At 38.4% G+C, this 19,331-nt stretch overlaps 1 protein-coding gene across 1 annotated transcript; it reads right to left on the bottom strand.

Moving 5' to 3' along the window:
* Positions 1 to 580: 580 nt before the first annotated feature.
* LOC106051404 (uncharacterized) lies at positions 581 to 19,041 on the bottom strand. Its single transcript, XM_056041284.1, has 10 exons — positions 18,706 to 19,041; positions 16,797 to 16,947; positions 13,355 to 13,467; positions 11,018 to 11,275; positions 9,011 to 9,227; positions 4,295 to 4,440; positions 3,687 to 4,001; positions 2,540 to 2,733; positions 1,291 to 1,446; positions 581 to 888 (listed from the first exon to the last, which is right to left on the bottom strand). Exons 1-10 carry the CDS (start codon positions 18,927 to 18,929, stop codon positions 761 to 763), a joined length of 1,902 nt encoding a protein of 633 aa, XP_055897259.1. The 5' UTR covers positions 18,930 to 19,041; the 3' UTR covers positions 581 to 760.
* Positions 19,042 to 19,331: the final 290 nt, after the last annotated feature.

The following is a 19,331-nucleotide window of genomic DNA, read 5'->3' on the forward strand; positions in this document are numbered from 1 at the left end:
CCTTGTTTTTATTTATTTTTATATTTTTTAGTACACTCTGAAGTTATGTAGGTTTTATTTAGGTAAAATAAATCAATTGAAGGAAATTTACAATACAAATGTTAAATATATGTTACCTCTAAGGTAAAGGAAATGATAGTGCTATAAAATCGAAATTAGAAATATTAAATAGAATGTTGTTGTTTTTTTTATAATTTTTGAAATTTATCTAAGTAGTTCTAAAACTTTTTGTACAAGTAAATTAGCCCCCCCCCCCCCCAAAAAAAAAAATTTTCCAAAATAGAAACATTTCTATGAAGACATTACGATTATATCCTGACCGAATGGAGGCAGGTGACAGAGGACAACATCAGTTCTCAGAGATGGTCAGCGGATGTCCACTTCCATTTTTAGTTGTGTTTAAAGAATAAAGTGTAGACACTGTGAGGTGTGGTAAACTGGTCACATTGCTCTATAATCTTAAAGCATAGGTATTCAATATGACTTTAGACTAAGTTTAGACGATCACTACTATTGTATTCTGGTAATCTAAAATTTAACCCAACGCAATATAATACACATGGAAAAAAGTAACCTGCATTTCATTTCATTATAAATGGAAAAGAGTATTTTAATCGTTGAAATCCATTTTTTTTATTTTCACAAACTTTTATAAGTCCTAGATGACATTGATCCATTTTGTTTGGCTCAAAATTTAAAATAAAACTGATTATATTGTACATGTTCTTTGCTTGAATCTTACACACACATCTGTAGTAGCCTATTTATGATCTGTTTCTGCGTAAGGGAAATTATTGTGGTAGTCACAGTAGATGGTTAGGTAGAAGTTGTCTGTAGCAAATCCTGGACACTCTTTGTCATTCTTATAGTCAAATGCATTCATTACAGCTGTGGAAAAATAAACATTATCCACATTAATATAAATCTAAGATATATCTAAGATATCTTTATCTATCAATGTAATACAGAATGAGCCACAGTAGAGGTTTTCACTAAACTATGTTGTCGCCGTAGAGCCTGCATGTCAGTTGTCACTAATGTAACAATGTATACATCAAGTCACTCTCTAAGTTTATACGACGTCGCTAGATCTATAATGTTGCGTTATAAGTCCATCAACTTTGGTGCGTCGCTAAACTAAAGTGTATCATAGAATACAAAAGATGTCAGTATGGTGCTGTTTTTTTTTTCAAGTCACAAACTTCTAACGTTGCAACCTCTCGGCAGCAAGAAGTAATATCTGTCGTACCGGAAGCGTTTATTAATTTAAGTTGGAATGAAAAGATTTACCATCGTCAAAAGTGTAGGCAAACATCAAAGGTTTTTCCTCGCTGATAGCAATAGCCCCAGAGCACTGTGTGTATTTGCTGCTGGACGCATCTTTGCAGGCCAACTGACAAACACGTCCACAGGAATCATGGGCTCTGATTAAAGCTTGGGTTATACCTAGATAATGAAAGCTTGAGTTATACCTAGACAATCAAACAAAGATTGAGTTATACCTAGACAATGAAGAAGAAGCTTAGGTTATACCTAGACAATGAAGAAAAAGCTTGGGATTGGGATATACCTAGATAATGATGAAAAAGATTTGGTTATACCTAGACAATCAAACAAAGATTGAGTTATACCTAGACAATAAAGAAAAAGCTTAGTTTATACCTAGACAATGAAGAAAAAGCTTGGGATATACCTAGATAATAAAGAAAAAGATTTGGTTATATCTAGACAATCAAACAAAGCTTGGGTTATAGATACACAATCAAAGCCCCGGCTTATACCTAGACAATCAAACAGAATTTGTATTACTATTTGACAATCAAACTAAGCTTGGGTAAGTTGGGTGTCACCTAGACCATCAAACATCGCTTGGGATCACACTTACTTCATTTGCACCATTCGTGTACTTAAAAGATGACTAAGAACTAAATGTTTATTGGTAGTAAGTTCACATTTAAGGTCATCATTCTGATCGGCTCTTTGTTTACCCTTAAATTTCTAAGGTCCAGTTTACATTGTTTAAGCAAGTGTTTCCCAAACTATTTCCATAGCGCAACACTTCGCACATTCTGAGTAGTAACGTAACACTTCGCACATTCTGAGTAGTAACGTAACACTTTGCACATTCTGAGTAGTAACGTAACACTTTGCACATTCTGAGTAGTAACGTAACACTTTGCACATTCTGAGTAGTAAGCGTAATACTTTGCACATTGTGAGTAGTAAGCGTAACACTTTGCACATTATTTTAGAACTTAGATTAATTCACGTGGGGGTCTACAAGTTAACTATTCCAGTAAATGGAGGAACACGTAGCCAGGCCTCGCGGAACACTAGGGATCCGCCGAACACAGTTTGAGAAACACAGTTTAAGCCAAAACACAGCGAGAGAGAAAATAAATAAATGTTGGATAGATTTCATGGAAATTGTTGAATAAAGTAAGAAGAAATAAAGAGCAAAAAAAAATCAATATCTATGACGCTATATTGAAACTTCATGGACATCGAACACCAAGCTGATATGTTCTACTTCATTGACCTCCAGGAGATGGCTTCTTCACGGCCACATATCCAATAGAGATGGACACAGGGAGCCTCTGATCAACGATGGCTGACTCTTTGTAGTAGCCGACGTAGTTGATGCCTTGAGAGTACACAAACACCTGGGCTACTGGAGTGTCGAAGTTACATCGCTCGTAGGTTTTTGGCTTCCCTTGTAGGCTGGAAATGAATCTGTACAAATATGAAATAGATGACAATGGACTATCATAAAGACTGAAGATACAATGTAAAAAGGTTACTTTTGGATTTTTGTTTTATTTGTTACTTATGTTCCATTAGAATTGAAAAATTATTACATCCTTCAGCAGCACGGCAGGGGGGGGGGATTGCGGCGGATAGGATTCAAGCCCGAGACCATCAATACGAAGGCCCAAGGGCATACCACACAACCAGACAGTTCTCCATGACTTCATCCTGTGACCTAAATGATTAAATGACAGTCAGTCGTACATACACACATTTATGCCCCAAAACTAAATCCCATTGAACAGTGTTTCCCAAAGTTGGGGTAGGAGTACAGGAAGAGTTTGAAGGGGGTACGCGTTGCACAGGGTTAACTAGGCTGATTTTTTTACAAAATACCCATTTAGTTTATAAATTTGAATAATATATAATAAGTTTTAAAATCCTTTTTATTATTTAATTTTAGTTGTTACAAACTCAAATACGATGCTATTTTAAATTTTAAACTAATTTCTACAAAGATTAGAAAATGTTACAACTTCCGTCGCCACGCCACTTTTCAATGCAAAAACGAAGTTTCACTTTTTTTGCCAAGAAAACATCCGATGTGTCTCTGTAGCACACAAACAATAAACTCACGAATTAAATACTTAATTGTGGTAAAGTAAAAGTTATTTTGTGTATGTAGGCCTACAAAACAAAAAATATTTTTTTTGTTTGTTTTTGAAACAAATACCTTAGGGGTTGGGGGGAGGGGGGGGGGCGAGGGGTGCTTAGAGTTAAAAAATTTAGAAAGAGTACGCATAGGTCAAAGTTTGGGAAACACTGCCATAGAAGATGCCATGGAAGATGCAGATTAACGAGAACTGCTTTAAATATTTATAATCAATACATTAGCTTCTTATAGGTTAAGGTAACTGTAAAGAAAGAAAACATCTTACATTCTGGTTTTATTGTAAGCAGTTGGTGAATAAATATCTTGATGACTGTCCACCATTCCTCTCCTGACCGGATAGCTGCTGTACCGCTGTAAGTTCGGGGGTCTCATGTTTACAATCTTTACCGGAAGTATCGCCCATTCCTTAACGTCACAGATCTGATTGCAGCAGAAATCGTTCTGGATCGGAACCCCGAAGCTGGGCTGGCTCGCGCATTTGGTGTCCTCCAAGCTGCCTGCTTTGATAAATCGTTTGACTCTCACTTGTGTAGTGGTCGATGGAATGCAGCGCCCGCTGGCGAAGTGACATACTAGAAACCTTTTGCAGACGACAAGACAATAGATAATGATTTCTAGATGTGGTCAAGGTGTTAAGCATGAAGTAGACATAAACTTTAACAAGTAACACATTTTTTCTCTTTTTTTTTTTTACAATTCCTCATTTATAAAGTCCACAGTAGTCGCTTGTAGCGGTTACTTTTGCTCTAAATACCTACTGATTAATAGATTTAAACCGAAAAAAAAGAAAATTACCCCGACTTGAACTGTGTTTGAAGTGTTTGAAGTGTTAATGTAAGTCGTAAGTACACACATTGTGTTGTTTTCTTTTACCTATTTCCACACGCTGGAGATCTGGTCGTGCAAGATGGAACGCTTTCATACATCACTGTTGTGGCCAGTTCTTCAGAGTAGGCGTCTTCTTGGGTGTAGTTGGGAAATCCAGTGGGGGCGTCTGGTAAGTGCCTTTTAGTCGTTGCCTAAACAGATTATAGTAAAAAACGCAAGCTTAAAATATATGGCCATATTAGAAGATCTTCGGGGCTCGCAAAGACCTTCCTTCAAGGAACAGTATCAGGAAAAAGAAGAAGAGGCAGTCAGAGAAAGCGATGGGAGGCCAACATAAAAGAATGGCCGGGCCTGCCATTGAAAGAAGTTCTAACTAAGGCAAAAGACAAAAAGAAATGGAGAAAGACGGTCGACGAGTCTTGCATGGTGCCCCAACGGTCCAGCAGACCAAGGGATAGGTAATCTAAGGTAAGGTGAACAGATTGAAGATACTGTTTACAGATTAAGTTTTTTTCAAGTAGATAAAACGATACAAACATTCATTTACTCCTCAATACAACTTCACAAGTCAATTAGGAAATAGTCCAATACAACTTCTCAAGTCAACTAGGAAATAGTCCAATACAACTTCTCAAGTCAACTAGGAAATAGTCCAATACAACTTCTCAAGTCAACTAGGAAATAGTCCAATACAACTTCTCAAGTCAACTAGGAAATAGTCCAATACAACTTCACAAGTCAACTAAGAAATAGTCCAATACAACTTCTCAAGTCAACTAAGAAATAGTCCAATACAACTTCTCAAGTCAACTAGGAAATAGTCCAATACAACTTCTCAAGTCAACTAGGAAATAGTCCAATACAACTTCTCAAGTCAACTAGGAAATAGTCAATTACAAAGTCAGCATCCTAAAGACATTTCAATGAATAGCTTATTAGCCAAAATATACGTGCCAGCGCCAGGTCAATCAACTGTTACATTAGAACATTCGTCACAGATCAAGAAACACATTTAAAAAATATATTTTATAAAAACACTATACCTCCATTGTTAAACTTCAGATATAATAAAATAAGTGTCTCAAGTCAAATTTACATTTATTTATTTGTTACTTTGAAAAATTATAACTCAAACTAGAGTTTTCCCCGTGTGGCCAACGAGCTAGTCATTCTTGTCTCAGCGATATACATCAACTGTTAAATTTCTAGAAACGTTTTTGAGGTCAGCTGTCCAAGTTTCTGGATGGAGGTTTCGGCTGGATCCAGGTTCCATGAAGTTCTGACTTCAATAGAGAAATAGTTAAAAAAAAAAAAGAAAACTAAATAAAAATCTAAAAGTGTTCTAAAGAAGGTTTCTTACTTTTTTATGTTTCAAATGTTTTGTAATATGCAAAAAAATAACAACTTTAATAATAACAGGGTGTCAATAATCAAGTTTTCCATCAAACAACTGAGTCTCCGCATCAAAATCAACTTTGATAATCCAGTGTGACCTCTAGGCAGAACATCATCAGGTTAAGGTTCAAGGTCGATGACTCTGATGATAAGGAGACTCAAAGAGTAATACCACAAACGTCAACAGAGCCACAGTTTTAAGAACCTTGCTGCCATCGTCTACATATTTGAAATACAAGTGGTTTAATCAAACAGTTCAAAGTGCTGCAGATTTGGAACAAGTTAAATCCTTCAAAAAAATAAATTTAAAAAAATTAACTCTCACTTTTTTTTTCAGTTGTGAAAACTGGCAGCTCAAGGCGCAGGTGACGTCACGTTTATGGTTGTCTCATGGGAGACACGTGACCAGCTCAACGACCAATCATCTTGAATGTCCTCAACACATGTAGAGTCATCAGTTAGTATTGGAATGGAAATAATCATCCCGGTTCTCATCGAATGTCTTTAATAACTGAAACGATCCAGTGCTACGAGACTAGATTCTTTCAAAGACAAATGTACAGGGCACTACGTAAGACAAAAAAGAAAGCTAAACAGAAAGTGAGGAACGCAGCTACTCACAGCAGAGATCCATGACGGGCTCAATGTCCCAAGAGGGTTTGTCACTAAAAACAAAGAGATGTTCTCTACAACTGTCCAGCAAGTTGTTCCATTAGTAAAGAAGCAACACATAGAGAAAAAAAATAATCTTGCTTACAGTTGATGTATCATCACATGTTGAACTTAAATTTAAGAGAAACTGAGATAAACATATTAAGAATGGTAGAGAGAAGGAAGATGAATAAACAGATACATACAAAGGTAAAATAAGATAATTTTATTGATCCAATCAAATCAAAACTCAGTTTGAATACAATTGACCACCTCAACGTAACTACTGTACAATAACAAAATAGATGCAAATACGAATCACATTCACACATGAAACACATACACACACACAACCAGAGCTGAATAAATTAAGAGAGAGACAAAGAAAGCGAGAAAATAGTAGAGAATGGAAGAGAAAATAAAAGAGACACTATATGAGAGAGAGAATGGAGAGAAAGAGAGAGAGAGAGATAATTGGAGAGACACTATATGAGAGAGAGAATGGAGAGAGAGAAAGAAAATAGGAGAGAGAGAATTGGAGAGAGAGAGAATCGGAGATACACTATATGAGAGAGAGAATGGAGATTAAGAGAGACAATGATAGGCAGAGAGGGAGAGAGAGAGACAATGATAGGCAGAGAGGGAGAGACAATGGTACGCAGACAGGGAGCGAGAGAGACAATGATAGGCAGAGAGGGAGAGAGAGAATGATAGGCAGAGAGGGAGAGAGAGAGACAATGATAGGCAGAGAGGGAGAGAGAGAATGATAGGCAGAGAGGGAGAGAGAGAGAGACAATGATAGGCAGAGAGGGAGAGAAAGACACAATGATAGGCAGAGAGGGAGAGAAAGACACAATGATAGGCAGAGAGGGAGAGAGAGAGAGAGACAATGATAGGCAGAGAGGGAGAGAAAGACACAATGATAGGCAGAGAGGGAGAGAGAGAGACAATGATAGGCAGAGAGGGATAGAGAGAGACAATGATAGGCAGAGAGGGAGAGAGAGAGACAACAATAGGCAGAGAGGGAGAGAGATTTATAGGCAGAGAGGGAGACAGAGAGACAATGACAGGCAGAGAGGGAGAGAGAGAATGATAGGCAGAGACGTAGAGAGAGAGACAATGATAGGCAGAGAGGGGGTGAGAGAGACAATGATAGGCAGAGAATGGAAGAGAAAATAAAAGAGACACTATATGAGAGAGAGAATGGAGAGAAAGAGAGAGAGAGAGATAATTGGAGAGACACTATATGAGAGAGAGAATGGAGAGAGAGAAAGAAAATAGGAGAGAGAGAATTGGAGAGAGAGAGAATCGGAGATACACTATATGAGAGAGAGAATGGAGATTAAGAGAGACAATGATAGGCAGAGAGGGAGAGAGAGAGACAATGATAGGCAGAGAGGGAGAGACAATGGTACGCAGACAGGGAGCGAGAGAGACAATGATAGGCAGAGAGGGAGAGAGAGAATGATAGGCAGAGAGGGAGAGAGAGAGACAATGATAGGCAGAGAGGGAGAGAGAGAGACAATGATAGGCAGAGAGGGAGAGAGAGAATGATAGGCAGAGAGGGAGAGAGAGAGAGAGAGACAATGATAGGCAGAGAGGGAGAGAAAGACACAATGATAGGCAGAGAGGGAGAGAGAGAATGATAGGCAGAGAGGGAGAGAGAGAGAGACAATGATAGGCAGAGAGGGAGAGAAAGACACAATGATAGGCAGAGAGGGAGAGAAAGACACAATGATAGGCAGAGAGGGAGAGAGAGAGAGAGACAATAATAGGCAGAGAGGGAGAGAAAGACACAATGATAGGCAGAGAGGGAGAGAGAGAGACAATGATAGGCAGAGAGGGATAGAGAGAGACAATGATAGGCAGAGAGGGAGAGAGAGAGACAACAATAGGCAGAGAGGGAGAGAGATTTATAGGCAGAGAGGGAGACAGAGAGACAATGACAGGCAGAGAGGGAGAGAGAGAATGATAGGCAGAGACGTAGAGAGAGAGACAATGATAGGCAGAGAGGGAGTGAGAGAGACAATGATAGGCAGAGAGGGAGAGAGAGACAATGTTAGGCAGAGAGGGAGAGGTAGAGACAATGATAAGCAGAGAGGGAGAGACAATGATAAGCAGATAGGGAAAGAGAGAGAGAGAACGATAGGCAGAGAGAGGGAGACAATGATAGGCAGAGAGGGAGAGACAATGATACGCAGAGAGGGAGAGAGAGAGACAATGATAGGCAGAGAGGGAGAGAGAGACAATGATAGGCAGAGAGGGAGAGACAATGATAGGCAGAGAGGGAGAGACAATGATAGGCAGAGAGGGAGAGAGAAGCAATGTTAGGCAGAGAAGGAGAGACAATGATAGGCAGAGAGGGAGAGACAATTATAGGCAGAGAGGGAGAGACAATGATAGGCAGAGAGGGAGAGACAATGATAGACAGAGAGGGAAAGACAATGATAGGCAGAGAGGGAGAGAGAGACAATGATAGGCACTGAGAGAGAGACAATGATAGGCAGAGAGGGAGAGACAATGATAGGCAGAGAGGGAGAGAGAGACAATGTTACTCAGAGAGGGAGAGGGAGAGACAATGATAAGCAGAGAGGGATAGACAATGATAAGCAGATAGGGAAAAAGAGAGAGAGAGAACGATAGGCAGAGAGAGAGAGAGAGATATCTGAATTATTTATTGTGGAAAAGAGAAGCTGATTAGATGTACACACGTACAATGTCTGGATAGACTGAAGGATCAATCTCTAACCCTTTTAGTCTACTACGGAACTGCTCCCACAGGTAGTCCATGTAGCAGTGGTGCATGAAAAATATTGGATCCTGGGGCGCCGTGGTTAATCTGGACATAGAGCCGCCTATATAGATATGGACTGATCCATGATTCTGCTCAAAGTTATATCGTGGGACTCTGGTATTCATGATATCTCTATAACTAGACACAAAGATATCGTTATCAGTAATGCGATATACAATTTCATATTTGTGGCTTGATGTTAAGTTTATACATTTTCACAAGCTACGAAAATAAGAATTTTAAATGAAGGAGAAATGATTTACGCCTATCCAAATATCTCTAGATTGGAAAATTTAATTCCTAAACCTAAACCTAGTCTTCAACCCGAATAGTGGTATGTGATGTATGAGAGGAATGGAATAATAAAACTTGTGAAAGATGTCTCTTAGTTCTTCATTCGTTTTCATTTTAACTTGGAGTGTTCAGATCACACCAATATGTCGTGTCCAGATTAGGCAGCTCTTCATTATGGTGCTCTCTTGGAGCCTCGCGGGAGGTGATCAGCTTCTTTACGTTTCCCTTTCATTAGTTCAAATGTGTATCGTCTGGAACTTGCTGTTTGATTTGCTTTGGTTGTATCGGGTTAGTTTACAGTAAGCATCCTGTAGTCATTAGTATTTATAAGATCGTGATTATCTCGAGTTAGTGTTACTCTGAAGTCTCTTGGATTCTCTTCACATCTGCAAATTGTTGTTTTTACTGGTGGTTAGTTTTTACAATTTCTCAGTTTTTCAGCGCTATCATTGCCTTTGACTGGCATGTAAGTTGGATTCCTGTGTAGAACATTTTCCTTGCTAGTAGGCCTATTTGTTGAGATTCGTAAGTGCTTTCCTGAGTTGTTTCATGAGGCGATGACGTGTTTTGAAGGTTTGAAGGTCAGTTTAGAGGTCAGTTCGACGTGAATGATATGATAGAGTGGTAACTGCTCTGTAAATGTCTGAGAGACTGTGGCAATAAAAATTCTCTATAAAAATGTTTGCTACATTATTTTGTATTGGTGCTGGAGCATGTTCTACGTAATTGTACTAGGAGTTGATTCTAAGACTCTTGGAACTCTAGGCCTATGGAAACTTGCATCAATTACGCCCCCCTCCCCAATTTCTCTGTACTACATCAGCCCTGGAGGTGTCCGCCATAAAAACGGCACCTTGAGGAAAGGTGTGTGTATGGTGATATTTTTGTTGGGGCTATCTTCCGTGCCCCGTCGGTGCAATAGACTCGACCCTTAGGCACCCCATCGGGGTTGGGGCATGTTTTTGACTGTTTTACTGATATAAATGGATATTTGATTGTAAGGTTTGATGCTTCTACGAAAGAAATGTGTAATTGGTCTGATAGTGCCGGTCTTGTAAATCTTGGTTTTTAGTGGATGTGTTTCTAAGGTTTCTTAATGGCTTTTTTTTTTTTTGAAAGACCTTTACGTTTTATCTTTTGTCCATTGAGGTCTTTAACATTAATTGACTTCATCTTTTGTCCATTGAGGTCTTTAACATTTATTGACTTCATCTTTTGTCCATTGAGGTCTATATCCTTTAATGACTTCATCATTCCGATGTGTTTCTATTTCATAGCAAATGTCGTTAACCACAACCAATTAAATATTTAATATTTGCACTTTTGAAGAAATTGTCAATTTTGACTAGATCGATGAAGTAATATTCTGATTAGTAAGACTAAGACTAAGACTAAGACTGCTTTATTGATCCTTACGGAAATTTGTTGTGATTACAAGGACTCGTTTCTCATATAAAGACAACACAACAGAAACATACACATAAATACAACACAAATACAAATACAAATAAGGAAATATTATGAAATATATTTAATAATCTATATTCTACATTATGCTAAATACAAGAAATTTAAATTAATGAATTGTTGTCAAAAAAATAGACAACTGAATACAACTCTACGATATTCCATACCTGTTTCTGGATAAAATGTCTTGTACATTTCGAACACTTAAAAGGTTTCCATCTCCACCTGCATTCCTCATCAATTGTTGTCCGTTTCCAAATCTCCAATTGGCAAACGGTCCCCTGGTGACTACGCCTTGAGGTGTTCCCAGGAAGGAATCAGACCATATGGTGGATGACAAGGGATTCGTTAACTGGTTGTCACGGGTCGAATCCCAGTAGGGGATGCATACAGTTGGATCAACCTCTTGTAGTGCAGTCTCGTAACTTTAAAGACAGTAATATATGGTTTGATTTCACGTTTGTTAGTTATCTTCGAATGCATGTTTTACAATTATTCAAGCACTTTAAAGACAAATAAGTAAATATTTTTTAAAATTCAATTCCTAAATTTTGTTCAAACAAAAATGAATATTAGTGGCGTAGCTAAGGGTTTGGTGACCCGGAGGGTGCTTCACCTCTTTAGGGGTCCCTGCATTTTGACATTCGACATCATGAAATGAGATAATGGCGTTATATTTAATGTCAATCAAATTTCGAACACTCATTTTGGGGCCCGCTCCAGTGAGTGCCCGGGAGGATTTGGACACCCTCCCACCCCAAGCCTAGCTACGCCACAGCTGTATACGAGAAACTAAACATTCATATTGAATTTGTCACAGAACATAACGTAATAAACAAAGAGAAAGATTTGGAAGAAATCAAAAACAAAGCTTATATTAAGCGAAAACGTAAGAAAAGGTGTCATTTCAGACATTTCGATCTCTATGTTAAGCTCATCTGTTTCTTGGCCAACTGTGTGGATGTTATCGTGATCGCTTTATAAGTGAATTTTTTTTTTAAAGAAATGGAACTACCTGAATTCGAAATCGAGGGCTAAAGTCTCCTGAAGCCAATGCACTAACCATTGTGCCAGGGAAGTGCTTCTCGTTCTTTTCAAACGTTTCTCTCTACATAGTATAACTCAACTTATTACATCACTTCAGCCATGTACAATTTCTTTCCCTTTTTCGAGATACCAAACCAATAATTAATTTCCAATACTTAATTAACAAATTTTTTTTATTGATTCTTGTATTTTCAGGTATAAGAAGTACTTGTATTTTTTATTCATGTGGCAAATTGTTTTTGAATTGTACTTAACAAGCAGAAACGTCAACAGTTTATTGCACAAGAAACAAGGAATAGAAATATTCATACTCACAGGGGGGTAGTTAGGAATTTCACATCGTTTCGGGGCCCGGGAGGCTTGACCTCTTAGGGGGCCCCTACATTTTACATTATATTTAATTTTTAATGTAAAAAAACACTCATGTGGGCCCCCCTCAAGTGGGGGCCAGGGGGGATTTTCAAATCCTCCCCCCTCCTCCTCCCACCCTAGCTACGCCACTGCATACTCATCAGATTGAAAGTAAACACTCAGAAAACATCTATATATATAATTCTTTTCGTCGCTCAAGAGTTTGGACGAGAAGAAGAAGTAAAGGAAAGATCACTCTTTTATTTCTGCGTTAGAGTTATCCAACGAACTTTACGAGCCTGCGTGTAGCGAAGTCTTACAGTGTATCATGAAAATTTTATTTCTTCATAGATCATGATCAATAGCAAATATTTGCAAATGTTTCAATCTATCTACGAGAATTGTTGAACTAAAGTAATTCTTCATTAGTTTGAGGCTTGAGAAGCTTCTTTCACCAGATTACACAATTATGGCTAATGCATAATGTCGTTTTTATTTATTTCAAAAGATTTTTAATTATTTCCGGATATTTCCTGGACTTTTTCGTATATTTTGCAATTTCAGGAGATTTCGTGGAGCTCCTGGTAACTCGACAAGAGGCCGCGGAAAATGTGCTATAAATTATACAATGGTTTAATTTAATAATTTATACACCTAGAATTAGCGCGGGTCCTATGAAAGTGCGGGGCCCACTGCGGTCTCATAAGTGCAGAGCCCACTGCGCTAACCTAAGGCCGGTGTTGCAAAGTAGCGGCGTACGCTACACCGCCGAACGACTACTTGTAATTACTTCTTTAAATCTCAACACTTGTATGTCACTTCTATGAACTGTATTTATTGAGATTATAGAGAGAGATTAAGAAGGGCCGGTGGCTGAGCGGTAAAGCGCTTTGCTTTCGACACGTTTTCGAATTCTGGTAAAGACGGGATTTTTAATTTCGTGATTTTCGAGCTCTAATGAGTACCTGACACTATTCGTGGAAAACTAAAGTTGGTCATTGTGCTAGCCACGTGACACCGTGATCACAGAAACAGACGTTCTTTACTAATGTAGAGAGATTGAGGGGGGTGGTCGTAAGATGACCAGTTCAAACATGATCACTTACATTAAGAGATAGACTCTGTGCCAGCCAAGAAATCCTGGACCGCCGTGAGCTATCAGGTTTGTTGTTCCTGTATGAATGTTGGCAATCGCTTCGTACTTGTTAGGAGGGACGGACTAGAACAAGACGAAACAACAAGATGACAAATAGAGTTAATGTTATTCACAAACTCAGATACGGCCCACGAAAGGTCCACTCACGGGTAACCTGTTTAGTAATCAAAGCAATATCAAGCAGTATCGGCACAGAAGCTATGAACCACAAACTGTCCACAGCCACACTTCTCCCTTCAGACATACGAAACGTGTGAGGGACGAAAGTACTGTCAAAGTAGAGTAATTGTAGAGTTTGGCGTCCACTTAAATGAAGGCAGGGCAATTACAAAAGATAAAGAAAAAATGTGATTTAATTCTTTATCTCCGTAGTTATTTTTCCACGTTCTAACTGAATTGTTCATTATTCAAATGTGTACATTCTACCCTGTTATGATAAAACTTCAATAACATTTTTGTTTGTTATCAGAAAACGTTACTTAAGGTATAGAAGTATAGGAGCATGCATGCTCTTTAATTTAATGATGTCAAATTAACGATGGTATCATTAATTAGGAGAGAAACAGTTAAAAAGGCCCATACTGAAATGTCACTGAAGTGTTATAGGTCGATGGGTTTGTAATGGGAATTATCATCACAGCATTCATGTATTTGTAAAGCTGTCTTGTAACGAACAGGTTTTGGTAAAGTAAAAAATGTAGTGACGGGTGGATGCAGGGTAGATCAGTACAATTTTATGGCCATACCTCTAGGAGAAATTTAGTACTATCGCTTTTGTTGAACTGGATTCAAATATTAAGACTTTGACGTCTATACGAAAAGGTTTCAATTGAAAAGATACAAATGAGCGTCTCATAATTATAATTTATGTTAATGTTTCAAACATCGCTAGTAATGTCGTGTTCGCTTAATCAATATTCAAATATAAACTAAGCTACTTACAGTGTCTTGTTTCAGTATGTTTACAGCCCTGTGATATCTGAGCTACTTACAGTGTCTTGTTTCAGGATGTTTACAGCCCTGTGATATCTGAGCTACTTACAGTGTCTTGTTTCAGTATGTTTACAGCCCTGTGATATCTGAGCTACTTACAGTGTCTTGTTTCAGGATGTTTACAGCCCTGTGATATCTGAGCTACTTACAGTGTCTTGTTTCAGTATGTTTACAGCCCTGTGATATCTGAGCTACTTACAGTGTCTTGTTTCAGGATGTTTACAGCCCTGTGATATCTGAGCTACTTACAGTGTCTTGTTTCAGTATGTTTACAGCCCTGTGATATCTGAGCTACTTACAGTGTCTTGTTTCAGGATGTTTACAGCCCTGTGATATCTGAGCTACTTACAGTGTCTTGTTTCAGTATGTTTACAGCCCTGTGATATCTGAGCTACTTACAGTGTCTTGTTTCAAGATGTTTACAGCCCTGTGATATCTGAGCTACTTACAGTGTCTTGTTTCAGTATGTTTACAGCCCTGTGATATCTGAGCTACTTACAGTGTCTTGTTTCAGGATGTTTACAGCCCTGTGATATCTGAGCTACTTACAGTGTCTTGTTTCAGGATGTTTACAGCCCTGTGATATCTGAGCTACTTACAGTGTCTTGTTTCAGGATGTTTACAGCCCTGTGATATCTGAGCTACTTACAGTGTCTTGTTTCAGTATGTTTACAGCCCTGTGATATCTGAGCTACTTACAGTGTCTTGTTTCAGGATGTTTACAGCCCTGTGATATCTGAGCTACTTACAGTGTCTTGTTTCAGGATGTTTACAGCCCTGTGATATCTGAGCTACTTACAGTGTCTTGTTTCAGGATGTTTACAGCCCTGTGATATCTGAGCTACTTACAGTGTCTTGTTTCAGTATGTTTACAGCCCTGTGATATCTGAGCTACTTACAGTGTCTTGTTTCAGGATGTTTACAGCCCTGTGATATCTGAGCTACTTACAGTGTCTTGTTTCAGGATGTTTACAGCCCTGTGATATCTGAGCTACTTACAGTGTCTTGTTTCAGTATGTTTACAGCCCTGTGATATCTGAGCTACTTACAGTGTCTTGTTTCAGGATGTTTACAGCCCTGTGATATCTGAGCTACTTACAGTGTCTTGTTTCAGTATGTTTACAGCCCTGTGATATCTGAGCTACTAACAGTGTCTTGTTTCAGGATGTTTACAGCCCTGTGATATCTGAGCTACTTACAGTGTCTTGTTTCAGGATGTTTACAGCCCTGTGATATCTGAGCTACTTACAGTGTCTTGTTTCAGGATGTTTACAGCCCTGTGATATCTGAGCTACTTACAGTGTCTTGTTTCAGGATGTTTACAGCCCTGTGATATCTGAGCTACTTACAGTGTCTTGTTTCAGGATGTTTACAGCCCTGTGATATCTGAGCTACTTACAGTGTCTTGTTTCAGGATGTTTACAGCCCTGTGATATCTGAGCTACTTACAGTGTCTTGTTTCAGTATGTTTACAGCCCTGTGATATCTGAGCTACTTACAGTGTCTTGTTTCAGGATGTTTACAGCCCTGTGATATCTGAGCTACTTACAGTGTCTTGTTTCAGTATGTTTACAGCCCTGTGATATTTGAGCTACTTACAGTGTCTTGTTTCAGTATGTTTACAGCCCTGTGATATCTGAGCTACTTACAGTGTCTTGTTTCAGTATGTTTACAGCCCTGTGATATCTGAGCTACTTACAGTGTCTTGTTTCAGTATGTTTACAGCCCTGTGATATCTGAGCTACTTACAGTGTCTTGTTTCAGGATGTTTACAGCCCTGTGATATCTGAGCTACTTACAGTGTCTTGTTTCAGGATGTTTACAGCCCTGTGATATCTGAGCTACTTACAGTGTCTTGTTTCAGTATGTTTACAGCCCTGTGATATCTGAGCTACTTACAGTGTCTTGTTTCAGGATGTTTACAGCCCTGTGATATCTGAGCTACTTACAGTGTCTTGTTTCAGTATGTTTACAGCCCTGTGATATCTGAGCTACTTACAGTGTCTTGTTTCAGGATGTTTACAGCCCTGTGATATCTGAGCTACTTACAGTGTCTTGTTTCAGGATGTTTACAGCCCTGTGATATCTGAGCTACTTACAGTGTCTTGTTTCAGGATGTTTACAGCCCTGTGATATCTGAGCTACTTACAGTGTCTTGTTTCAGGATGTTTACAGCCCTGTGATATCTGAGCTACTTACATTGTCTTGTTTCAGGATGTTTACAGCCCTGTGATATCTGAGCTACTTACAGTGTCTTGTTTCAGGATGTTTACAGCCCTGTGATATCTGAGCTACTTACAGTGTCTTGTTTCAGTATGTTTACAGCCCTGTGATATCTGAGCTACTTACAGTGTCTTGTTTCAGTATGTTTACAGCCCTGTGATATCTGAGCTACTTACAGTGTCTTGTTTCAGGATGTTTACAGCCCTGTGATATCTGTTTCTTTCCTCCTCCGTTAACATGCGATACTCTTTGCGTACACACTGTGAGGCCTGGCGTTTTCTTCTATAGGGACTTTCCAGGGCCTTCTCACAGATTTCATTCAAATACCTTACATGAGAAATAAAAAAAAGTTATGAGTAGAGTTAATGAAAGAATAACAGAACATAAACAAAAATAATGTTACAAAGAAAGTTTATGTTGAGACACAAACTCAGAATCGGTCCGCACAGTGTTCCGCTCAAGCAGGTAAAGAGGCAGGTTTCAATATGTTTGGCATGAGTATCAGAAGATATGAACTACAAACTATCAACAACTACAACCCTATCAACAACTACAACCCTATCTCCGCAAAGACAAAAAGAAGAGATGTTTGCGTGTCGAAAGTGTTGCCAATAGTATTGTAGATTATTGTATTTCCGTATCTGTGGTATTAAACTATGTCGTCCTTTGCCAAAAACAACAATACAGTGACTTATTAACACTTTAGACACGCAAACGTCTCCTGCTTTTGTATTGGCGGAGATAGGGTTGTAGTTCTTGTTGTTATTATTCCATTGTTAATGTTTATATGTATTCTATGAACTGATTGTCGAGATATGGTTAAGTATGAGGCTGTCTTAACTGATGTTATTGATTGATCAACTAATTTTAGATTTTGTGTAAGGTCAATGTCTTATGGTAGGGCTCAAGATGGGGCCTTTTCCCATTTGGTATAAGTGCGTACACGATTGTATTCCGTTTGTTCTCTAATAATCTCCTGTAGTTTATAATGCTTGGCAAGAATTATTAAAGCCCATATTAAAATATATTTGAAGCATTTTTTTTCTTTTAAAACAAAAATAAAAACCTCCTTTTATTTGTTAGTAGCTTGTATAACAGAAACTCTTAATCTAGTAGTAGAAATATTCTGATATTGTGAAATAAAATGTTTGCGCAAATGCTGTAAAACTATACACAAAAAATCGCCTCTTTTATTATTATAACCTCCCCTGTCTGTTACTATTTATAGTGAATGACGTAGTTGTAAAAAACATGATATAATTTTATGGGGGACAAAATGTGCAAAGATAATTTTAAAAATTTAAAAGTGTCTGAAAACAAAAAGTCGCCGTTGTATCAGAACATAACAATATCTGAGATATCGTAAGAAAATATCGTGATATCGTATTTTTCAATATCTTTAAGTTATTTTTTTTTAGATCTAAATGGGACAGACAGACAGATTGACCACACTAAACTAGTATCGGTTTTTTCCCCTTTCGGTAGCAATTAAAACTGAGTGAAGCTTTTGGGGAAAAAAAAAGGGGGGGGGAATGGAGAAAGGGATATAACTCATTCTCTTATTTTGCTCATCTTTTTCCTTATTCTTTACCTTATTACTTGGCTTGCAATATTAAAAGAGAAATGCGTGTGTCCTTATGCAGCTCCAAACATGAAGTGACCACCTTGAGTTGACCATTAAACATAATCTAGGCATTAGTTTTATTAACAAAATCTCGTTTGAAGAGAAACAAAAAGCACCCCTTTCAGACCTTGAGATCTATAGGACAGATAGATGATTTAATAGTCATTTGTTTCTATGGACAATGGTTTACTAGGGTGTCATCTGGCCAGAACAACGACCAACCACTTTATTTTCCCCAATTAACAGGTACCTATTAGAGTTGTGTGGACTCAGGGGCTCCCTTAACGTCCCGAAATAAAAAAAATACTGTCTACCCTTCGGTTCGGAAGCCAAGCGCTTAACCACTCGACCACCAGGTGAATAAAAGGGAATGAAATCATTTTGCTTTGATTAGAAACACTGTCTCACATTGCTTATAACTCTTTCATGGCACAACCGAAGTAAGCTAACTATGTACTCACTCTGTAGTTTCCTCGTTGCTTGGTACTGCACTGGACAGGTTCATGACTGTATGTTCACAGTACCAACAGAAGACGCTGCCCACATACGTGCTGACGCTGGCGTTCTCCAGCTGGTTGTAGCAATCCTGAAGTGCTTCTGGAACTGGCATCTCCCAGATTCTAGAACTGCAGGCATCCAGGGTGGAGAATGTGATCAGTAGTGATAAATAAACCGATGTCCTCATGACTTCACCAAGTCTGAGAAAAAAGACTCACACACACTTACAAGTGACTAATGTTGTTTGAAATTCAGCCCACGTGTTAATATCCTCTGTAGTTTTAGAAAGAGCTACTTTGAAGGTGTTCAATGAGAACATTTTTGGGGAGGTTTTATTTACAATATAACTATTCATATACCAGCAGAAGAGCCACGTCTCTTTTATGTGTATACTTTAGATTGACAGGGCTCAGGTTTTTATAGTGTTTGAAGAGGTTCTCAAGTTTAATTGTAGATTTTTTTTTCTATACATTTTTTTTTACAATTTAATAGATTTCACCTAGATTCGTTGTCTTATTTCATGTCTGTCTGTCTTTGACTTGAATGGGATCTATTTCAATGACAGAGGCCCATCCTTTCTGTAATCGCT

This window comes from Biomphalaria glabrata, chromosome 9 (assembly GCF_947242115.1).
Source record: "Biomphalaria glabrata chromosome 9, xgBioGlab47.1, whole genome shotgun sequence".
NCBI classification, from domain to species: Eukaryota; Metazoa; Mollusca; class Gastropoda; family Planorbidae; genus Biomphalaria; species Biomphalaria glabrata.

What these genes read in the sequence shown, in the direction of transcription:
- LOC106051404 (XM_056041284.1), bottom strand. Translation starts at nt 18,929, where the DNA reads ATGAGGACATCGGTTTATTTATCACTACTGATCACATTCTCCACCCTG. An exon ending in GACATTTTATCCAGAAACAG is followed by an intron (nt 9,228 to 11,017) that starts GTATGGAATATC and finishes CTTTGTGTCTAG; the next exon opens with TTATAGAGATATCATGAATA. An exon ending in TCTCCAGCGTGTGGAAATAG is followed by an intron (nt 4,002 to 4,294) that starts GTAAAAGAAAAC and finishes CGTCTGCAAAAG; the next exon opens with GTTTCTAGTATGTCACTTCG.